Here is a 24,589-nt window from a genome sequence, read left to right as displayed (position 1 = left end):
GTACAATTTATTCAGACATATACACAGAACACATAATAGTGAGTACAAGTAGACATAGGCAGCTAAGTACATTATGAATTACTCTATACTTCGGTATTTGATAAGATACATTAATAAATTTAATGTATTTTTATTATGATTTAAGTGCAACAAAGAGTTTTAGTATTGTATTGTATACATTAGTGATTTAAAATAATTAGAATTACAGTATTTAAAATTTTATTACGTAGTGCACATTTCGATGCTCATTTTGTAATCTAGCAAAGGGTGAAAAAATAATCATGTTTTTATAACGCTACTTTAATATACTCCCAAATACTTTATGGGTAAATTAAATAATACTGGTTTTACAGTTGCACCGTAGCTCCCGTGAAACGGTAGTGCCCAGTGATTAGCTCTTGTTGTTCCCCTCACATTCACATCACAGCGAGTCGCGACCTCGTGGAACTTGATGGGATCCAGACATTCTCGGGTTTTGATGGTTTTTGACTTCACCTGTCACATTGTACTTTGAAATGAATATTTGTTACTGCTTTTTTACATTGTTAAACGAATTCAATTTGATACAACTCGACGCTCCCTACGTACACTACGCTAACTGAAAAATCGTCACTTTACAGGAGAGCCAGAAAACCGTAAAACAGTCATTACTTTTTTCGTAATCGAGCTACAACCATAAAACTCATACAGTGTATACTTTTAACAATTTCCTGATGAATAGTTAAGTTATATTTTACTAAAATTTATTATTTTTGGATTTTTTGTAGATAGAATATTTTAAGGGACAATAAATTGCGTGTATACCATTCTAACTACCACATAGCATACTATACGTGGATGGTTTTTGTGGCCCTTTTTTACGTAAACTATTCTATCTACCACAAAGAATAGTATTCTTTGAATAATTTTACTATTTTATTAACCAAACTATTCAATGTGACACGTAGACTGATATACATAGGACTGAACAAGTCATTTATTTTTACATGATGTGATTAATTAATTGTGACGAAATTGTGAGTTTCTGTGTATTTTTTACTTTTTACTACTAAATATAAATTAGAATGAAATAATTACTCAGATATCTAATATTTTCTGTAAATAGAATGGTATACATTGTAAAAATAAAAATAAGGCTTAAGATGCTAACAATTCTATTTGTATAAAAACGCAGTTGGTGAAGGGGAAATTTTATAAATTAAAACAATTTTAATAATCACGAAGCTTTTGTTATATTTTTTATTCTTAGAAACAGAAGTAACATTGAAAAAAGATACCAACAGTCTTTTTACGAAAGTTATTCTTAAGTATAGAGTATTTTTTTTGACATCACATAATTCTTACCCATCATAACGTTTAAAATAGAGTAAGTAGAAAACATAAACATTATCAAAAATAACATGAAATTACAGGTGTTTATTTTTTAATTTACTTATTTATAGTATAAAGTACTTGAGACAAGAAAAATGTTTACAAATACTTGTCAATTTTTACTTTAAATTTTAATTTGCAATATTAATGTAACATAATTTGTACTTCTCTCTCTTCTTTTGTTAGGTATTTTATAATCAAATCTAACATATTATAGTTATAGGTTGTTAGGATAGACAAAAAAACGTAAAAAACGTTTTTTTTTCTATTTAACTTATATATGAATTTTGATAAAGTAAAAATAAGTGGTGTGAGTAGATGAGGGGCTCTTAAATTGATGATGATGAAAAATAAGAATTTATTAAATCTTAATACTAAATATACAATTTATCAATAAAATTATTAAAAAATCTTAGTCCATAAATAACCCGCCCCTGACCGTTCCAGGTGCAAAGGTACCCATAACGCTCGCCGCATTACCGCGCTGAATAGCAATGGCGAACCTTTGCTCCAAGAACGAACCGGAGCGGGAGTCACCCGTTTTTTCCCTGAGCCTGCGCCCTAACTCTGAAATGAGGATTCTGGTGTCTGCTCCCCAGCAGCCAAAGGTCTCCACAGCAACGGGCACAAAATCGTACAGTGGCGCCAGTGCTGCGTATTTTTCTCTTTTCTTCTCAGCGGCGTCCTCAGCTGCTGCTGAAGGAGAGTGGACGGTGCGACTAAGGTGACTGGAAGCGACAGTATTGACGCAGGTAGCATCCCAAACTAGGCACTTGCCATTTTTCCAAGGCACCTAAGTCAGCCCATCCGGCCTTTCCCGTCGGACCTACATAGGTCCGGAGGCTCAAGCACGCAGGGAACACTCGCTGATACTAAGGCTCTCCGCGCCATATCATTGAGTGCATGGTGACGTGAAAACCTCCCCGCGCAACGTCGACAACTCAGTGCGTGATGGCCATCAGCCTCCACCATGGAACCGCAGGTGCATATATATGTGGGGTTCACACACCTTGCAACCCAGGCGGAAAGCGACCGCCACACGCAACGAATCATCGTCTAATAAAGTGCCTAAATGAGGGGAGGGTAATGCGTGCAACCATGCCCCAGTTGTGAAACCGCCCGGAGTCTAGCCAAATATGCCCCACTAGCATGTGCCAGGAGCTGACGCTCGATCCGCTTTGCCCCAACATCATCCCACGCACGCTGAATAGGGCAGATAACAGGGGCCGATACACCCGGATTCAGGCCACCCCAAACTGTCAAGGCATCGGACACATAAGGCAAAATTTCCCCGCCGCCATTAGAATAAAGGATAGTAGCGACAAGGTCCGCAACCCCATGCGCCGACGCCAAAAAAGCCGGCAAACCCACAACCCGTGCACACCGCACTCCTAAACCGCCATAACGAATCGGAAGAGCCTCCTGCACCCATTGATCTCATCAAAGGATACGTTGAGGACGGACTCAACCGCCGTTTTTAGGACTGCACCAAACGAAGATACCTCTACTGGACACTTTAACGTGGGGGAGGTCCTTATTTAAAAACTACAATTTTACCAAGAAATAAATAACATTTTATTAACGACTACAAATTAAGAAAGTCATGAAACCCTAAAAATGTATCCGTCTCAAATAAATGCATTATCTCTCGAAAACTACCCTACGTATTTTGATAGTGCATGTTATTTATCACTTGTTCCGTTACATACACCGTGTTTTGTATGAAGTGCATTGAAACAGATTTGTTTACGGTACTTACCTATAGTACTTACTGAACTGTTTCTACTATGGGACAAATATATACATTTAATTTACTTTACGTAGCAAATATTGTTCAGTACCACGGTCTAAATAGCTAGCTAGCGTTTTTTTGTCTTTCGTTTCAAAGTAACGAATTGTTCAATGCGGTAACCTGAGTATGCAATGAGTCTAATTGAAATACACTTCCTGTATACTAATCCTACTAACCTGGTGTGTACAAATCTATTTGTCACTTAGAATAACTTATGTGGCTATATAAATATGAACCTATAAGGCACAGAATTCAATTTACTTACCAGAAATAATAATGCTCCTCGCTCGTCTGTGAAATCTCAAAAACGTAAACTATTCGCTCTACCAGATAGAATACTATTTTTTATACATTTACTACAAACATATTATAACACATACTATTCTATCTACCGGATCGAATAGTGTAGTTTGGCAATTAACTTAGACCCAAAAACGCATATTATTCTATCTACCAGGTAGAATAATGTACGTTGTTTTAGTAAAAAATATAACATTAAAAGCAGTTACAGATTACCTAAAGCTAAAATGAATTAAATTTATCTTAATTTGGTACTTACCATTACTTTTATACTTGTGACGGTTTCTTAAAAAGCGATCTTGCTCTGTTTTCGAAACTTGAGACTTCTTTTTCGAGTCGTCCATAAAGCCTTTTTTTCCCGCCATTTTTATTCCACGTAGACACTAATCATACGTAAATTTAAACTGAATTTTACACTTTAGCCATAAAAACAACCAATACAAAATATTTTTCTCGTAAGCTAACCTGTAACGACGTGTTCCCGCCAAAAGTGTTCGAAGTGTCAAATGTCGTAGTGTGCGTGTGAGTGAAACGGATGGCATACGCGGTACTCCATTCTAAGCGGCAATTTGAATACTCTTTAAATTCCTTGATGCACTTAGAATGCACTTAGAATTATTTACGGGCTATTTAAAATCTAAACTATAAAGAATTACGAAAAAATAAAAATGCCAGGAGATGTGATTTAATGTGTACATTGTAATGCAGTTGCCAGTGCAGTTCGAATTTTCTTTCACTTTGACTAGTATACGTAGGGAACGTCGAACTATTTACAGATATGTTTGCGGCTGGTTTTCAAATATTTAAACATATATTTATCTATAGACCCATAATCCCATTTGGATTAAATAGGTACCTACTTTCACAAGATCCATTTGGCTCATTCCAGGGGGTATATAATGCGTTAAAAGTTAGAAATAGGTCACTCGATCAACTCGAGATGATATCAATCAGTATTGCTTTCTAATTACTCATTCAAATTTAATTTCAAATTAAGCGGGTACAATCACGCAGAAAAGTATTAACAGGCGCCACCAGAGGTTTCTGGCTCCGTTTGTTTACTTTATCTACATAATAAAAAAAACAACAATATTCTTGCCTTCTCCCGCGATTTAAAAATAAACTTTATGGTATTATTGGAAAGGAACTATTCGTAGCTATGTCAAACAGCCTTATAACGTAACTTATACTCACGACTAGTATATCCCAATTGGGACTGTCGTAGGCACAACCATCCAAAATAACACAGAAACAGCTTCATAATGTAATGTTTTGAACTCTTCCTCTCTTTTTATTTCTTGACTACGACCTGTGTAACATAGTTTACTTATGAGTTGGCTATGTTCTTTTTATTTGTCACCATGTAAGTACCTAATAAATTCTTCTTATTAAATTCGTATTTGGATTGGATCGATTTTTTTTTCAAACTCGTTTTTACTTACGTCTTTTATAACCAACCAATCAGACCAGCTCTACCTACACAAATGCAAAGGTTCGTGTATAGCTTCTTTATCTCCAAATTATATTATTTGAAAAAAAAAGACGCCATACAAATCGCTTTCCCTGGCGATCACACATCGCCAGTCGCATGGGCATCCGGATAATGAAACCACATTGTTTCAGCCCATCGCTGCGGACCGCCGCGGGGCGCACTTTTGTCCGCTAATTAAAATCATAAAACTTATCATAAATCTATCACAGACGCTTATACTATGTGTGATGAGTTATTGATACTCGATATCTCATCATCACAATTGATATTCTATTTCCTATGCGCGGTCTGGGAAGAAAATAAATAGGTGGGTAGGTATGTAACATAGTGCTTGCTCCTTGCAATTAGCAAGCTCTTGTAGAAGTATTTAACATGATAATATAGTGATCTTCGGGAAAGCTGCAGACGACGATACGCTGTTGTGAGACATATATAGTAGGTATATGACATGGCCAGATCGTAGAATTGATCATTTTATGAAATGGTCATATTTCATGAAATAGCCAACTTAAATTAACCATATCGTTGAAACGTCAACGTTTAATGATATTGTTACTAATTTTACAATATGATAGTTGCTCATATCGTTAAACGTTTTGGGTTCATTGATTTGGCTATTTCATGAAATATGGCCATTTCTTGAAATGATCAAGTCTAAGATCTGGCCACGACATATAGAGGTTATTTACTTTGATACTAATCTCCATTACCTAATGTCATGGTATTTTTTCTGTTCAATATTTTAGAGGCTATTATCTAACTTTAATATTAGCAGCAATACTAAGATTTCTAATTTTTAGCGAACCGTAATCACAGAAATTAGTTTCACGATTATTGCAATAGACATTTAGGTAAACAAACAAATCGGAATTTCTTACTTCATACTCCACCATGACCGAAACCGACCCAATTCTAACACGCAACTGACGTAACACCGCGTAAAATTGTAGTGTTTTTGATGTGAATTTTAGTACAAAACTGACGCATACACCCGAGTTGGAGTAATCGTAAACTGGCGTAGGAAACAGTTGGTTCCGCCTATAAAACTGTTGTAAAACAAATTGGAAAATTATTTCTCGTAACTGGCTCCCTGGCAGCCATCGCAAACTGAAATTCATAGCGCAGCAATTAGTATTTATTGTTATTTAATTGTGCAGTTTGAACTTAAATTTATGTAAAGTTTCTCAATTAGGTAGTCTAGTAACATTAAACTAATTTAACTTCTATTAAGTGATTGCATACCTATTAATATTTATATGAATTAAGAAGTCGATAGGCCCTAAGAAACATTACATTTACTTTGAGGCCAGGGCTAAGTAGGTATTAAATAACAAAATGATAACTGTTATGTAGGTACTAATGTAACAATAACACCAAAAACAATAACAATAATGGACATTGATTCAGAATAATATTACAAGTATAAAAAAGCAATTGCCCGGTTACACACAATAGGTTGACCATAAGATGAAACAGAGAGATATAAAAGCTGCTTAAATTTTACACAACAATCTAACAGCCCTTTGGTACTTAGTTTATAATTACATGTACGTACTGTAAAAAACATTAGCGAAAAGTATACCACTTTGTATTATTACAAACTACCGGCTTGTTAACACCGCTTTCAATTTAGAACGATACACAATGACTCGGCAAATGCCAGAGTTTAAGCAGCAGAAATCAAAAAGCATGTAAACAAAGATAACAATCGGACATTAGCGAAAGGGCTTCAAATTATTGAGTGACTGTCTAAACGTCGTCGTAGATCTGAGACGCAACTACAGGAGAAAGGCAAAGAAAGAAAGAAATGGTATGGTTTCTAAAGAAACAGAAGACATTAGTAATTGACAAATGATAAGAAAACATGATACAAATAAAGTGTGATTATTCATCGTAGATTCCTAAGCCTTTTTTATAATGTCCTGGTTATTCTACAGGACTTGATTCTTGCACGTTTCGTAAAAGCTACTCGTACTTTTTGTACGTGAATATAAATATTCTTAATTATAAGTCGCGTTTAGTCATAAATTATGTTGGTGCTTTTAGTTAGGTCCAATAACCGTCTTGCTTCTCCCATGATGTTGTCGAAAATCGGTTGTAGCTTGTAACCCGGTTTGTTCCGTCTTTTAGCGTTCAATATTACCTTAATTTGGTATGTTGGACGCGAAAAGGGCGGGCGGGGTCATACTGTATTTAGCCTTTGACTTTGCCTGTGGCGAAATCAGCCTCTAATCAAAAATTCTCAGTCAAAATTCGTAACGGGATTGAAATTTTTTGATAAAATTTTGCTTTGATGAGTTGGAAACTGGCAGGAAAAAAGTTTATCTTTTTTTAAGGCTGAATGTGCTGCTGACGGAAAAAATACAGAGCGGCTTTTGTTTCTATTACAAAATCCTTTACGTCCAAACCAAAGCAAAATACAAAGGCCTGTGATAAAAATTAACATTTCTTGCATGTCAAAAACGTCACCAGATAAGAACTGTGATAGACAGATGATCGATAGGCATTTTTGCTCTGTCAGTACATTACAATCTATAAGTGAATACAACGGTTTCACAAATGGTAATAGGTTTAAGTTTACAACCGTGCTCTCACTTCGAACACAACGGAAAATAAACTTCAAATTGTGAAAAGAGAACATAATTTCAAAGTACAAGTACGAAAGTGAAAAATAGGTCTCAAATTACAGACAAAAGTGAATGTCAGGACAAAAAGGCAGTGATTGTCGGCCTCTTGTCTTGTCTATGGGAAATGTGAAAGTCGTAATCTTGGCTAAGAGTATGACAAGTCGATTGGATTGAAGAGCGCATGAAATCCTCGTGTCCAATCAGCGATCGTAACCGTCACATCTCACTCAAATTTTACATTTATGTGCTTACGACATTTTGGCATTAAACTTGAACAGGTTTTTGCTTTTAAATATTTACTTACGCGAGTAAGTTCAATATTTAGAAACAATCCCTTGCATAATGACTGAGTTTCACATATTTACCTATGTGTATTTTATGTTTTTGCAGGTGCATTGTGAAACATCATTGGCTTCTAACATGTGATGATGATTATTTTGATAATTTTACTATTTGTCATTCAAGAGTGTTTAGCCCTAAACTGAATCCTGTTTATTCGTGTATTTCCGTCGATGGACGATCAAAGAGATCGCGGCAGAGATTGATTGTATTGCTTCGTTATCATTTCTACTTTGATTTCTACCCTCGACCATTCATAATCTGTGTTTTGCATTATGCTTGATGGTGAAGATTGGCGGACCATTACTTTGGACGATCATTCTTCAACGCTTTGTTGTTGGTTTAGAATTGTTCGATGAATGTAGCGCGGGAAGTAAGTGTTTAGAAATGTATTTATTATAACTTAGAGTGTTTTGTTAAGAAGAATTGGAGCTTCAGATTTTTTCAAGCTATAATAAAAAGTCCTAACCCTAAGTCCTCTAGTCCTCTAGTCCTAGGTCCTAGTCCTAGTCCTAAGTAAGTTGGTCCTGGGCTATTAGCCCAAACACCTCCCAATCCACAGTGGAGCAGCGTGGTGGAGTATGATCCATATCCCCTCCGGTTGATTGAGGGGAAGCCTATGCCCAGCAGTGGGACGTGTAAAGGCTGTTTATGTATGTAAGTATGTGTAATAAAAAGTTGGCTCTACCAATTTGTATTTAGTAGAAACTTTTAAATTTTTATATCGCTATTTGTATACTTTTAAAATATGACCAGCCTTTTGTACTTGTGTGATAGATACAATTGTTAAAATAAAAGGTCTAAGCCACAATTTCAATGTTATGATTGGAATTATTTTATTGATTTCTTAGATACGTCTTTTTTTGTGTGGACTTATTGCTGATCTGTATATAATTTTATAACTAAACAGTAAAGTTTAATTTTATGCGTTACCAATTTAAAGTTTGCGTAGGTAGGCGGTTTCAACTTTAACCTTGTTAATTTGTTATATCTACGTTATGATTGTGGTCTGAATACCTACGTTAATCGCGTACAGGAGATCAAATCTGCATACATCATACTGTACTCCCTATATCCTAATAATATTCCACAATCTGTAATTCGCCTCAATTTTTTTGAATATATCTTACGTGCAATTTTCACTAATATACATAGTTGACTCGACTATTACAGACGACGAGATACGGTTCCTATCGCGTCGCTTCGATCTAACAGAAAGCTCAGGTGATGTGTGGGCACTTAGTTCATCTTGCGACGGATGTAGGTACCTCTGATGAGCCAAATTTGGAATATATTCATAAGCTTTGTTTACTTATATCGGCTTGTATCCTTCAAGGTCTATACTGTCTGTTATATTGAAATTGTGCCAAATAAATAAATTTTAGATAGATTACCAGGTAGTTACAAAGCTACTATTTCCAAAGAGACTATATCTAGAAAAATGGTCCGGTAAATTATGATATCTTCGGGCCAACGTCGGTCGTGCTGTGAACCGTTCCGGTACCGTTCCTGGTTCTTGCCAAGGTACCATGGTTTCTCGAATTCATTTCGAATGCAAGTATAGCTAAAATTATACTAACGTAATTTCCAAAATCTTGATTAGATTTATTATTAAATGTCTTTTAAACATATTTAGTGTTAAAAAGCTGCTGTTGTCTATAGAATTTATTATGATTTTAGTAAATTCTATATAACTTTTAGTAATTTCTATGAAATGAAATTTTATTGTTGGATACAACTTCAATTTTTTTTTCCCTAAAAAGTAGCATGGAGAATGATTAAATTAGTGATGTGACACACAACATAAAAAATATCTTTTGTTTCAATTGTATTTTCTCTTTGCTTTATTCCTAGTTATTTATGTCATTTTCTATAGGTTTCTTTCTTAATAAAATATTTCTTTGTAAAGTTCGTAAGTTTAACTTTATCATCGAGAACTGATAGTATCCAATCGGTATTGGTGTGTGGAAGGCGCTCGCGGTGGGCAGTCCGCTCCTTTATCCATCGCGCCGTATCATTAGATATCATTGTGATCTATGATCAATAGTGCGCCTGCGACTACAACTATAGGGTTGACACGTTCCATCATCTTTAAAATTACTGATATTGATTCGATGTTTAAAAATTTGACTGGAAATTTTGCTGACCATTGAATTAAACTTCATCTACTGGACATTGGCATTCTTCATTAGCATTGTTGTACACTCTACCATGTCGTTCTAAATAACATTGAAGAATTTGGAATGCCGCTGTTGAAAATCTTTTCAAATTTTATTTCGATATTTATTATATCACTTTCTAGTTTCATTTCGTTCAAATTCTACGGTCAATAGGAATCTTGCTTTTGAATACAATTTCACACTTCATAATAATCTTCCTAATACGCGGAAAAAACTCTATCATTTTAGATTATTAAATTTAAAAGGATAATTTTAATTACGCACGTACTCCCAAAATATAAAATCCAGAACCCTAACCGTATCAAATCGGACAAACCTATTGTAAAACAAAAAGAAAAGGATTCCAACGACAATGCTTCTTATCTTAATAGCTGGTCCGGCCCTTAATAACGGAACAATTAAGACAATACTACGTACAAAACAATAAAAAAATATAAGTACATTAATCTTCTTCACGTGTTTGCTTGTTTGTTTTCTTGTGTCAAACACGACTTTGGTTTTTAAGTCGACTAATTTGAATGAGAACATTGTTAAAAGCATTTTCAAGAGTCTGTTATTTCTTTGGATAAACCAGGAAAAAAAGTTAATTATCTTAATTATTTAATAAAATTAACTTTAGTAAAAATTTACTTGTTCTTCAAAAGAAGAACGTTCCGTTTTTTTTTTGCTATCACAAAATGTTGTGTGTGTTGTGTTATGGATATAGGTATAAATAATTATTTAATAGGTATTTGTATACCTATATCCATCTTCCATATTAAGTATGCAATATTAGAGTGTTCTGATTTGTATTCTTGTTTATTTTCAATTTCATCGCTTCTTTTTTTGTTCATACAGGATAATATATATTTTAAATTTTATCTACGCGTGATCCTTCGGGTAAATGTTATTTGATTGTAAAATGTCGTTTAAGATTTGTCGATTGTTTTTTGTCTCATTAATAGTTGTACGTTATTGGTTTATTAAGTTATCTTACAATTTTTTTCTATTTCAATTCGTTTCTTCTGTTACGTTGTTGTCTTATCGATTTCTTTATCGATGTTGTCTATTCCTTGATTTATTGTTACCTACATACAGAGTGGCAAGATATCTATATGTTCTATTTCATATTGTTACTTACCTACCTTTTTAATTATGCTGATCCCTAAAATAGTGGAAAGCGAAATCAAGTAAGTCAGGCACTATACAATATCCAAACATTTTTATGTATACATTTTTTATTTCATTATAGCCGATATTGTTGTGATTTAGATAGTTTTTATGTGTAGATAGTTTTTTCCAGCATATTTACTTCACCTTATAATGCACCTAGACCATTGCACTAATGATTTTCAAGATTTCGACGATAATATTGATCATGAAAATACAGAAAATTAAAAACCTAAATAGTGATAGAAATAAATATAGGTACCTCGTAGGATCTCTAGGCAGACATTTCCTCTCTTGCACGGCTACTCCACCGCCGCAGGTCCTGGAGCAAGAACTCCACGTGCCCCATGCACTCCACGCGTACACTGTCGCGTTTGCTCCAACTGCTGATTGTCGACGTATCTGCAAATCAACGGATGGTTAAAAGAAGATGAAAATGATATTATTAAGAACTTACATGTGGATTGTGTTAATTCTGGCATGCATGATATGGCGATAGACTGATCATCTCTGACATATTACTGTTCATCAGACATCTTAGGACTTCGTTGTATTTGGATTACTAGTGACTGTCCACCTCACTGGAAGTTATAGGCGCGAGTTTATGTATGTAAATTACATTTCCTTAATTACCTACGTTTTTTCATATTGATTGAGAAGCTTGATTTAATCTTTAAAAATATCTTGATCATTAAGCTTTTACCAGATATATTACTATATTATCTAAATAAGTATCATGTTAATTACTAATAAGCTTTCTAGAAATATTATCAATGTAATGGAACAGAATTTCTTCAACCAAATGCTTGCGTCTAAATGTACAATAAAATAGATAATACCATTGCATAAAAAGCAGCTCAGTTTCGCACTTCCTTGGTAGAACAACCAAAGTAATAGGTAATACAGATGGTTCCCCCAAGCACACTTTCAGGAAGCAGGATACTGGTGCTGCTTCTACTTATGACATGATAGCTATGAGTAGGTAGCTTAGCTGCTATAAAATTGGTAGATTATGAAAAGCATTAGCGAAATAAGGAATTCACGGTTTAGTTCGGTCGACAGTAATGTCGTTTGCAAAATAGAACTGCTGTTTGTTATGACTTTCATAATTTTCAAGAATTCACAAATTATTTTCGTCTATTTCGAACTTATGATTGCTATCTTCTGGTGTATGATTAAAATGTCAGTGAACTCAAGATTTTCTGGTTGATTCTTTATTGAATAGGTATTAACTATAGACGAACATGAGAAACGTATTGAAGCAATTGACATCTTTTAACATTGAAATGAAGAAGTCTTCATGAGTTATCGATTCGATTCTTCAATTGACAATAGGCACTGATCATAGAATACTCGTCAATAGGTAACGTAAGTACCATATATTCGTCTGTTGACGTCAGTCCAAATATTCCGCTTGGCAATATTGGATGTTCATCCAACCAAGCACATGTCGGTACAATGCCCGCCTAGATACAATTTGCGGAAGTATCAAGTAGATCAGTTTCAGTGTGTCACCAAAGACCTTCATGGTGCTGATCATATTCTACAGGTATTTATGAAATGTAACGTGTGGGACAAGAAGCTTTTAAGAATAGGTACTTAGTGTAACTTAAGAGATGATGCGTAGATAGGCAATGCAGTACAGTCAAGTTATAAAATCATTTATATATAAAATTAATCAATCACTTAACGATTACCCAAAAGCAAACGAGAACAACTTCTAGGACTATAATTGCTGGGTATCAAAAGATATGTTTAAGTAATGTGTGAAAGAAAGTTGCATTTAATTTACGAGTGTAAAACTCGTCATATATTATGCACCCAGACATGATAAGCATTAAAATGCTTAATGGAAACTTGTGACTTTCATTAGCTTTGATGCCGCCAATGCAGCCGCAATAAAGTTGTTTTAAGTAAACGATGCTAAGAGGTTTATGACTTTAATTTATGTATAAACTGCCTATCTCAACTCTTACCGGTCGTCCAACTTCTGTGTTCATCAGCTGCGCATAAACATTCGTGTGTCTGAGCCATACTGCGAGTAATCTGCAACAATAATAAACACTACCTTAGTCTTCAGAATACCCTTGCAAACACATAAATTTCCAATATGTCTAAAACCAAAAACAATATGGAATTTACTTGCAAAAGCAACCTAACAATTGATTTACGGACCGAAGAAAGTGAAGACGGAAAAACGAGTTGTTGTTTAACAAAATCTTTCGTTGAGTCAACTTGAGTCATTTTTTGTATGTACACGAACAAAGAATAATTATGTTTCTGGAGATACAAAAAACTATGAAAAATTTGAGTGTTATGTGAAAACAGTATGTAGCTAGTTGTCTTTAAATTCATCAAATCGCCACGTTTATGTGTCCTTGTCTTCGAACTAGCACATGTCTCAACATTTGCTGCATCACTGTCAATCAACAAAAACAATCACATCTGTCCAACGCTTTTTACGCAACCAATTTGTCGATTCTGTTAGATTTGGGAAACATTTGTACTAGTTCCAAGTGGTGTTATTTTAGAGAAGTGACGAAGAACGTGTTGAAAGCTAAATGCGTGTACATAAAAATAAACAACACCATTAGAGTTTACCAACATAACCCACATTAAATAAATACTTTATACGATTATTTTTACCGCGAGTTTCATAAATTACTTTATCAAAATTCAATTACGATGAAAATTCTAAGGGCGATCAATATCGACATTATAAAATGACAATTAATCATCTCGAATGAAACAATAAACATTATCAACATGTGACAAAGACCATTTTTCATTGACAATAAAAATGTTCTAACGGGTTCTCACACCTGTTAACTCCCGTATTGCCGCTACTTATAATTCATTATTATTAGCTGGAACAACGATATAAATTTGGTGTAACTAAAGATCGCCTGTTAAAAACGTGTACAACAGAGTTGCATAACTTTACAATAAACAATCCGACAAATCGATATGCAACAAAGGGAGGCCCTATAGCTAATCGAAGTGTCAAATATGTACAACCAATTAGCATTTCCGTCACAGCGAAACCGTTCTTTATACTGCCGATACTGGGCCCTCTGAATACAAAGCATGCGATAACATCGAAGGGCTATTATGAAATATTAAACGATCAAGAGCCTCGAACAACACTCACTAGGTTGGTTATCAGCTAGATACCTGATGAGGAAAATAATTAATTTCCTGAACTGTATCAACAAGGTCTAAGTTAGTTTATGGGAAGCTTCAGATAATATGCGCACAATATTAACGTAACCAAATGAAGGTGTATTTAGCTTTAATGTAGGTATTCTGATACAATATAAGATACAATGTAAACTTGCTTGAATTTTTACTTTTTAAACCCAACTCCCTACAAAAATCATAACTTTTTCAAAGCTCAATATCTGCTAATTTTATTGCAATGGTAATCTTCTAAACCTTAGCATCCTAGCCAACATTCCCATGTTTTGTTTCCTTTGAATCATTAAATTTGTTCTTATCTCTTAGTAATGTTCGCATTTGAATATTTGAAATGGTCTTGTGACTTCCGCGTAGGTCCCGACTCCCGTCCACCGGTCGGAGCTCAGATATTCGAGATTAGATACGGTGATAGTAAAATATTATAAAATATTGACAATGAAGCACAAAGGGAGCACTGTTTATACATATTAAAATTTATGACCCCGCTCTCTACGTCTATCGGTTGCAAACGATTTTGTTCATGCTTCGGCATACCTGTCGGTGAATATACCGTTTAGATGGTCTTCAGTGATAAAATGATATGAGTAGCTGAGATTTACTGATCCAGGAAGTATTTAAATAATAGTACAATGTACTTGTGTTTTGTGAAGATACATTTTCTGTTACCTACCTGTTATCTTTTAAACGGGAAAGTGGCACTTCTGGAAAACATTCTTGTGTTTTTACCTATCTCAGTTACTGTAACTGTAAGAAAACGTTCCAAATTTCAACTGAGCCATCGGATCCGTCGCTGCGTCAATACGAGCGTCACAACATTGGCATTTTTCACACAGCCCATATGTAAAAATAGGGCATGTTAGGTACCAGCCAACAAGTCATCAAGGAGTGTTCGGCAGTCACGGGCGGGTGGCCGCTTGCGTCAGCGCATCGACACAGAGTAATCTGGTGATAAATCAATCGGTTTCTGGATCGGAATGAGATCACTGGCTAAATTGAACACGAATGAAAAATGGGCCTAATTGGACTAGTAGGCGGATTGCTGGTTTTAGCAAAATTGGTCGAGAATCTGGTTGATGTTTGTTTGTTTTCTTCTGATAGTGCTTTTGTTTTTATCCGTTCTTTTGTTTGTTCGCCTCCGTTCTTGTTATGCTAGGTCAGGTTTTTGCTGTTCATCGCTCTTGTGCGTTGTAACATTATCTGTATTTGCAAAAAAACGATCACCATAATCCGCCTTTTATATGAATACTTATTTAGGTTCCTACTAACGTCGTCTCAGCTGCTACAAAACTAAAAATATGTACCTAATAGCTACCTATTTATTTACTCACATTTAAAAGTTTTCTTCATACTCTTTCAAGTAGTCCTACCACTCTATTAAATTATTATCACTAACCTTAATATTGGAGTTCTCAAGGATTATAGCCGTAATATTAACATAGTGAGTCCATAACGCTGGGTCATTCCTTTGATGTGTGTTGTTGTTTTGAAGAGGGCGTGTGTTTTGTCGGCAGTTAATTCACTGGGCTTCTATATCAATGTCTTAAGTAACGTGCTCTCTAGGGCGCCGTAAACACAATCCGAAGGTCGTCTATAAGCAGCTTGATGGAGTGGGAAATTTCATAACCTGACATACTGAAGAACTGTGTACTTGCACTCTGTTTTATACTAATTGAATAAAGATTTTATCGAATTGTATCATCCATTGAATCTATGTTAATCGAGTTATATATTACGATGGAGAAAATGAAGAGACTTTTTTAGTTTATGTAAGTATTTTCTTACTTTCCACTAATTCTTCGTATTATTTTCTTTAATTTCAGCAATTCAAAGGAAATAATACGAATGCCCCTTGCAGCTTAGGTCATTCCCCAATTTCATGAAGAATGAACCGTGACGTTAATTACAATACATTGAGTTTATTTCCACAAATCTGCGAACACAATCGCCAACTTGAATGTGAACCGGTCATTACCTCAAAACCCATATGAGAGAAGAAGAAAATAGCATTTTCGTCCCTGACCATGCGCTGCACATAAAATATTGAACTCCTGATGTTAAAAGCCAGCCTTGTTATAACTCGTAACCTCGTCTGAATGTAACTATCAGCTGGTCAGAGGTAAACGATCTATCGGCGCCCGCGCAGCCTGTGTTAACAAGCGGTAATTGCTATTCCCTGTTCATATGCCTACATGTTTAACTTCACAAATCTGCAAATTGCTAATTTGTTTAACAAGTGTCAATAGTGTCTTATGTTTTAAGAACTAATTGTTTTTGAGAATCGCTAGAGAAGTGATTCTTTGAAATGAGCAAAGTTATTCACTCGGTATCTGTTAACTTACAGTGCTGCAAAGCACTGTGGAGGTATACCTCCTCCTTGAAGAGGAGAGGGCTGTACCTAGCAGTGGGTTAGGCTATCTATACCAGAGAAATAATTTAAAATAAGTATCTTGTATTCGTAGGTACCTTAAAATAAAATATTGCAGTAGTTTTACTGCCTGTAGTAAAATTGAAATTACAATGACACGAAACAATCTAAAAGTAGGTTTATTTCTGATTACTTCCCCAAGTTCACCCAAAAACTCCAACACGTAAGCGCAAAATAAACACTTATTAAAAGTCGGAACACAATACGACACAGCTAAGTGAGTGTAACATTGTAATTGCATTATAATTAAATTAACATACACATACAATCAACGATCTGACAACCATATTTACATTTTAAAAATGTAAAACAGCCCATTTTCACCCGGTAGCACAAGTTTATTAATCAGTTTACAAAACAGATAAGTTCGGCCCTTTGTTTGGGGCCATAAAAGTAATTGCGGTTATTCGTCTCAATCGTTTATGTTGTAAAATTGGGGTTATAGCGCTGTCCGCGGTACTCGGTCGGGTATTAAGCTATTACACAGCGAATGATTTCATTATAGGGTTCTGACTTGATAACGTTTTTGAATTTCTGCACCTGCCCTTGCAGCACGACAACCGTGCCGCGCGTATTGCTGTGCAGACCCTGCTGGACTTTTAAGGTATAGTGGAGCAAATATTCATTAAAAATTGTAGCAATCATTTCGATCGATCTCGTAACCGGTCCGCCCGCACTGTACCAGACTTTATAAATCTTTTAGGTACTTTTACGACTGCACTTTTGGGTGTGTCTTGTCGAATTATTTTTAAGGACTGGTTTCATTTATTTAATAAAGTATCCTAACATTATGAAAGCTCTAAATTATTTATAAAGCCATCAGTTTTACACGGTGATAAATTGTTTTATTTATGTACAACAAACATAAATATTTTAACTGTCGCCGTGTTGACTTCAAAGAAACTGTTACAAGAGTATATAGACATTGATAGTTAGTGCTGATGTAAATATTATTTATATGCATAATTTTACACTTATTTATGAAGTAGAATATTTATGCATAATCATTTTATAAATGGAAAGTAACTGTGTGTGTCTGTTACGCGCAAAGCAGGTAAAAGCTAGTGTCAATTATAAATTCGCAAGAATGTCATCTCTCTCTCTCTTTATTTAAGAGCTGCGTCCTTGTCGGTGGAGTAATCGTCATTCATCTCTTCTTCCCGCCAAATCCTTCACCTTCTGATACGATACGACCTGCACCTTCTGTTTTGTTTCATAAATGTTCTCTTAGATCTACCCCTTCCTCTCTTTCCTACAAAAATGACAAGAATGTCATAAAGAGGTCGAATTAGGGATCACGTTTGATACGTACGGAGCTATATCGCTATAAAAAGGTCCCATTGCACACCAGCTGACCAGTTTATCTTACATCACGATCACGATGCAACTCATGACGTAATAGGAAGTGACGTCACGTCAATCACTGCGAATATTAGGACCGCATATCATGCCACTCCTCGCTAACAACTCAGTGGAAATCGGTCAGACCATACCATTGTCTTTGTGGCGACTAATTATGGCAATTATGACCATATTGCCATTCGGATACACAATGCAATGTAATGTCCTTTTATTGTGGCTAAATAGAGATGTCAGTTACTGTGAACCTTTATTTGGCTATTGCTGAATTGAGGTGTTTATTTTCGGTTATTATTAATAATTATCGTAGGTACTACCATGCGAGACGTGAGTTTATCTTTTTTGTTAGTACATACTTGAAGTTAGGCCCATCAATAACGGCTTCCGTGGTCCAGTGTTTGAGCGTTGGGCTCGCGATCCGGAGGTCCCAGCCTCGAATCCCGGTGGGGACATATTATCACAAAAAATACTTTGTGATCCCTAGTTTAACTAGGACATTACAGGGTGATCACGTGATTGTCCGAAAGTAAGACGATCCGTGCTTCGGAAGGCACGTTAAGCCGTTGGTCCGAGTGACTATTTACTGATGTAAGTACGTAGTCGTTACATGAGTCATGTCAGGGGCCTTTGGCGGCTTTATAGTAACCCAGATACCAGGGTTGATGTGGTTGGTAATCTACCTCAAAAGACACACAATAGAAGATGAAGAACGCCCGTCATTGGGGTGGGTAGGGATACAAGTAGCAAGCAATCAAAAGACATCAATTATTTATTTTTACTGATAACTTACCGAAATTTTGTGGGATGGTGTATTTGTGTGCCCTTGTCGCAAGAGCACTTATGACTTCTTTCCACGGGGCGTGCGATTTGATGAGAAAATTGTTTGAAATAGTTCGATGTTGATTGGAAATGTAATGTCATTAATTCCTTTATTCTGGATTCTGGTTTAACGACTTTATTATGTTTATAACCAGTTTTGAAAGATATACATTGTAAATCTAGATTTCAACGCCGAAAGAAAGGTAAAATGTGTATTTGCCGTAAATCCAGATTTTATATTCTTTGATGTCTGGATGATCTGGATCTAATCCTAATTTTGTTTCTAGACTTCCAGTATTTAATAAAGCATGTTTAAAAAATAAAGTAAAATATTATTTGCCGTAAATAAAACTTCAAAGTTTACGAATTTAATTATCCAAATCTCTTGATGTAAAAAACGGTAGTAATATTCATGTGCATGCTTTATTTTTTGAAACTTTGGTGAACGAATTATTCGTTCGTAGTCTCAACCTGTATTTTATAAAAAGATTTCAGCTATTATAACCTTGTCGGAGACAACTAACAACCACTTTAATTACTTACACCAACTTCGTTATGCCGGTGATGATAAGAAGCATGAAACATTTTTATTAGGTTGTCGACGTGCGTATATGAAGTGATTGATGAATGTGCAGGAAGCAAGAGAAGTTTGTCAGGATCGAAGCAAACGGAATTCCATAAGCTCTGCTTACCCTGGTGGGAAATAGGCGTGAGTTTGTGTATGTATGATTGTTTGGAACTACCATAAAACTAAGTAGCAGCTCTACCGATATACACAATGAAGACTTCTTTCACACTAAGGCAATAATTCCATTTATCTAAATTGCTTCGCGGCTATATTTTACAACTCCATTTTCTCGAGTAATCGCCTGACCTAGTAATTGTAACAACTAATTTCTATCCAGGAACAACAACCGACTAGGGATAGTGAGTGCTAATATCGCTGGTACGAGCGAAGTAATGTAACCTCTATTAAGGTAAATGCATTAAGTGAGAAAATAGAGCCGTGGTAGCTCAGTTGTAAGAACGCTTGACCCTCATTGTGAGGTAGTAGGTTCGAATCCCAATGGGGGCTTAAACCAATGGTTTTCGAATTTGTTTCCAAAATCATATTTGGATCAGAAACGATTATCACGTGCTCAGCGGAGAAGGAAAACATCGTGAGGAAACCCACATTCTGGAGATATGCGTTTCGGAGGTATGTGACTTAACCTGTATTGGGCTGGTTTTTCCTTCGCGGGATGGAAAATCAGACAGGCAGCAGTCGCTTCTTCTTCTTCTGTAAAAAACAGGTCTAATCTTCAGGTTAGGTAAGCGGATCCCCTCCGCTTTAAGTACGAAAATCTTAGCGATAATACTGTTTATTGGATTTTGTATACTTTTCACAGTCTCTTTGGTCTAGTGGTAAGAGCGTTGGGCTCAGGATCCTGGAGATCCAGGTTCGATTCCCGATGGGGACATTGTCGAAATCACTTTGTGAGACTGTACCTATTTATAAGAATAATCTAATAAGCGAATAAAGTAAAATTTATTACATTTAAAGAAAATCAATAAGGGCAAACAAATAAATAAATTAAATTATTGTATATTTTATAATTTTAAATAAAAATGTTCTTTAGGTTAAAGTATATATTTGTATGGTCTCTGTTACCTGAGGGGTTAAAAAGGCCACATCAAAGCATTTCATCTAAAATTACATTAGGTACATTTGCGAATATAAAAGTAAGTGCGCAATGCAAACAAATGTCAAATAGCAATTATTGTTTTTTTAGGTGAAATGTTTTAATGTGACCTCTATAACCCCCCTAATATAAATAAATAGGTACTTAATAATAATAATAGCGGAATAATCATTTAATCCGATAATATTTGCAAACCTTAGCATATCGAAATTCTTGCCGTTGTCAAATTCATAAAGCAGACAATTTATATAGCTTTTTAGACTTAACAAAGTCATACTCGTAATAAATTGCATACCAAACTGAGTGTTAATGCAATAAGCTTTCTAACTGAACAATAATCTCTTTGATTAATATGACAATATTCCAGTTAGCTTCAAACTAAGGATAAGGTTTACACCAAGTCACAATTCAAATGAGAAGAATTACGGAAGGGAATGCCGACCGAATAAGCTTTTATGGTAGGTGTAGGTGCTGACTCAAGATAGGAATAGACGAATTTGCACTAGAAACGTCTTATCTGAAAATTCAATATGCAGAGAGCGCCATTTCTTAGTCTAATGTGTTAGGTCGTTTTAACACTTACAATGCGTAGTATGTGCGTCAGGATTCTCACTAGATCAAGAACTATCATAAGTCTTCTTAAAATAAATAATTTCAAATAGGTATACTCCAGTATGTTACCAATTTATCAACCACTCATAAAATAAATTTCTAATAACATAAGTAAGCAATAGATTTTAGATAACGCTTGGATTTTTTTTTTCATAATGTTATAAGCTTTCAGCAACTCATCATTTGTAACAACAATTTAAAAGTAAGTAAGTATTTTGTTACACTTTCCCAATTTCCCTTTACCTTACGGTTGCGCCCGCGCCGCGCACAAACGCGGCCGATGTTCATGCAGGCAATGCCTGTACGTGTGAAAGGCCTCTTACTAAGTGAGTAACGGTGTGCTACAGCCCAGGCACGCAATTAACAAGGTCCAGTCCAGAATGGGACGAGATGTTGCTATATCTATGCACTTCCATACACATAATTCATATTAAAGCACTTACTATGTACCTATATAATTACGGGCCAGTAAGTCCACTTAAATCTCCTTCGGTACTGGTTCCTCGATTAACTATAACTTGGCCTTAAACTGTGTGTTTTGAACGTACCTGTGTTATTAAATTAACATAAGTATATGTAGAGATATTAATAATGAGATGACGTGGACGGCAATTTGTGACGTCTTCACTATAGGAGTGTAATTTTGGATGATATTGATAAATAATTGATTTGCACTTACATAGATGATTGATAATAAGTCAACGAAACTAGTTCTTTAAATAAGTTACCTTGCTATTAGAGAAGACTACAAGAATATAATATTTATTGTTACTGATTATAAGCCCCGTATTTTTTAAACTTTCAAAGTTAGTTTCATACTTATAAAATGTAATGTTTTATATGTAATATGTATGTACATTCCTAAGTTTATTCTCGCCTGTGGGGTAATCGCCATTCCTCTCTTTTTCCCGCCAAATCCTTCACCTCCTGATACGACACGACCTGCACCTTTTCTTTTATTTGTTTCATAAATGTTCTCCTATGTCTACCCCTTCCTGTCTTCCCTTCAATTTTTCCTTCTATCATATCATCATCATTGTGTGTGTGTCCTAAGTTTATTATAAGTACAAATTATAATTTCTCAAAACTCTGATATTAATACAGGCTTTGGATTTTACTTTTTTTTTTTTTTGAGTGTAGTAGCGGGGCAAAAGGTAGTTGGCGTACAAGCCTTCAAAAAGATATCCCCATATTTGAAACCTTTGGATTTCATTGTAATATTTTCCTTTACATCACAGTTAATAAGCTTGTGATATCAATATATATTTAATCATTAATTTGTTAAAATATTTAGTGACAAAGAAACCCACTGGGGAATTCGAATCTACGACCTTACAAAAAGAACGCTTTTTAAATGACTTAGGTATTGTAATATATGTGCTTTGGAGGGCACGTTAAGCCATGGGTCCCGGCTATTAGCCGTAAAAATACCTCCACCAACCCGCAGTGGAGCAGAATGGTGGAGTATGCTCCATACCTCCGGTTGATTGAGGGGAGGCCTGTGCCCAGCAGTGGGACGTATATAGGCTATTTATGTTATGTTATTGTAATATAAATTTGCCTAAGTCAATATCCAAAACTTGTCTGTTTACTCATTGGACCACCACTATCTTTATCTTATCTACCTTTAATAAATCAGCAATAAATATTTCAAGCACCAACCACCCTAAGAATGCAAATAGCCAGAATGCAATTATTGTAGATGCAGTCATCGATAGTTGCATAGAATTTTAATCGTAAATCAATCGCAGTTGAGTCGCTTGTATTCAGCGCCAGTAGGGGGCGCCAGTGAAACTTACAAGTGCATATTGCATGCGTGGGTTAGATCCACAGAGCACGGAAGCTAATTACGCTCGGCTCTACTAGAGGCACATAAAGGCAGAAAATACCTAAATTCACGCCAATTCCTTACTGGGGCAAACATAAACTATGGGTTCCATCTGCATCGATTCTGATATAGATACTTCTCTTGCTTCCTCCTTACTAGAGGCTTATATCGTTATAAGTATCTAGCTGTAGGCGATGTTAAAACGCTTGTTACTGTATTCATGTTTATGAGTTACGGTTTAGATAACAAAACCCCAGAATTGATTTTTAATATAATTATAATGAAAATTACTTTTATCACGTCTTGTAGTGGTTCACACTCCTGCTCACATGCTGTTTCTATAAGTAAGTTATGTACTGAATGAAGGCCTCTAGTAAGCAGCCTAGCGTTATTTGCTTCCGTGGTCTGTGGTTACCTCAAGTCGTTATGGGCAATTCAACCTGTCAACTGCATACGATGCACCTTTTTAAGCCATTGTTTTCAAGCCATTACCACATTGTAACATGTTTATATGCGCCTTCAATCATGTATGAATTGATACGACCGAGACGCGACGTGGTTGGACAGAAGATAATTTCTTAGCAGAGTTACTATAATGTTGTGGTAGTGAAAGTGTTAAGTGCATCATATTGAATATTGATTCACTTGATGAATTGCTATAGAAAGCTCGGAAAACCACGCAAAATAGTGAGAAAATGGCGCTTTTACATAACATGTACGCAAAGACAAGGTAAATACGGAATAAAGGTTGCGGAAAGCATAAAATACGTATGCTATTATGAACTTTATGTATTTTGATGTATGAAGTACTTACTGAAACATTGTTCATTATACTTCCCAAACAATAGTAATACTGAGACCCAACCTAACTCCGGCGCATATAACATGCTGACTCAAAAATATTTTTAGAATCAAACAATTGCGGCGGTTGATACGTCAACCATAAAGTTTGAATAACGAGCTAAATATGGGGCCACACAAATTGTTTTATAACCTGCTAGATTTCAGGCGCCAAGCTCAGGTCCAAGAGTGATTTGGCGAAATTAACGACGCGCTTCATTTGCTTAGGAATCTCGCACGCAGAGTAGTGGAAAATATTATGAATATTTTAATTGTTCTTTTTCACGTTATAAAAGATTACCAAGACTGCTGAAATAACATTGGTTTTCTCTTCAAGCTGAAATGTCAGAAGGACAGTCGCTTCTGTAAGAGACCCAACTTCTATCTTATCTTCAGGTTACCCTGTAAGAACGGGATAGATTGGGTATAGTTGTAAATCTCTTCATTTACGTTATAAACAGCCTTTATTATATTTAGATTAATATTGTTTTTGTGAGAGATTTATTTATTTTGACGATGATTGAATAAGTTTGTAATTGATTATTTTTACTTACTAGGTACTTATAGGTATCAGCA

The 24,589-nt window shown here is 35.4% G+C and overlaps 1 protein-coding gene across 2 annotated transcripts in view; it reads right to left on the bottom strand.

Annotated features, from left to right (window-relative positions):
• LOC126374265 (thrombospondin type-1 domain-containing protein 4-like) overlaps positions 1-24,589 on the bottom strand; it is a 121,544-nt gene that overhangs the window by 64,453 nt on the left and 32,502 nt on the right. For both annotated transcript variants that reach the window (XM_050020784.1, XM_050020785.1), the window contains exons 3-4: positions 13,227-13,296; positions 11,513-11,652 (exon numbers count right to left, since the gene is read on the bottom strand). In XM_050020784.1, the coding sequence (XP_049876741.1) occupies positions 11,513-11,652; positions 13,227-13,296 (210 nt within the window). The remainder of the gene's footprint in view (positions 1-11,512; positions 11,653-13,226; positions 13,297-24,589) is intronic.

Source organism: Pectinophora gossypiella, chromosome 17 (assembly GCF_024362695.1).
Source record: "Pectinophora gossypiella chromosome 17, ilPecGoss1.1, whole genome shotgun sequence".
In the NCBI taxonomy this organism is placed as follows: domain Eukaryota; kingdom Metazoa; phylum Arthropoda; class Insecta; order Lepidoptera; family Gelechiidae; genus Pectinophora; species Pectinophora gossypiella.
Note: the sequence above shows the minus strand (reverse complement) of the source record. Positions and strands in the feature narration are given on the sequence as shown.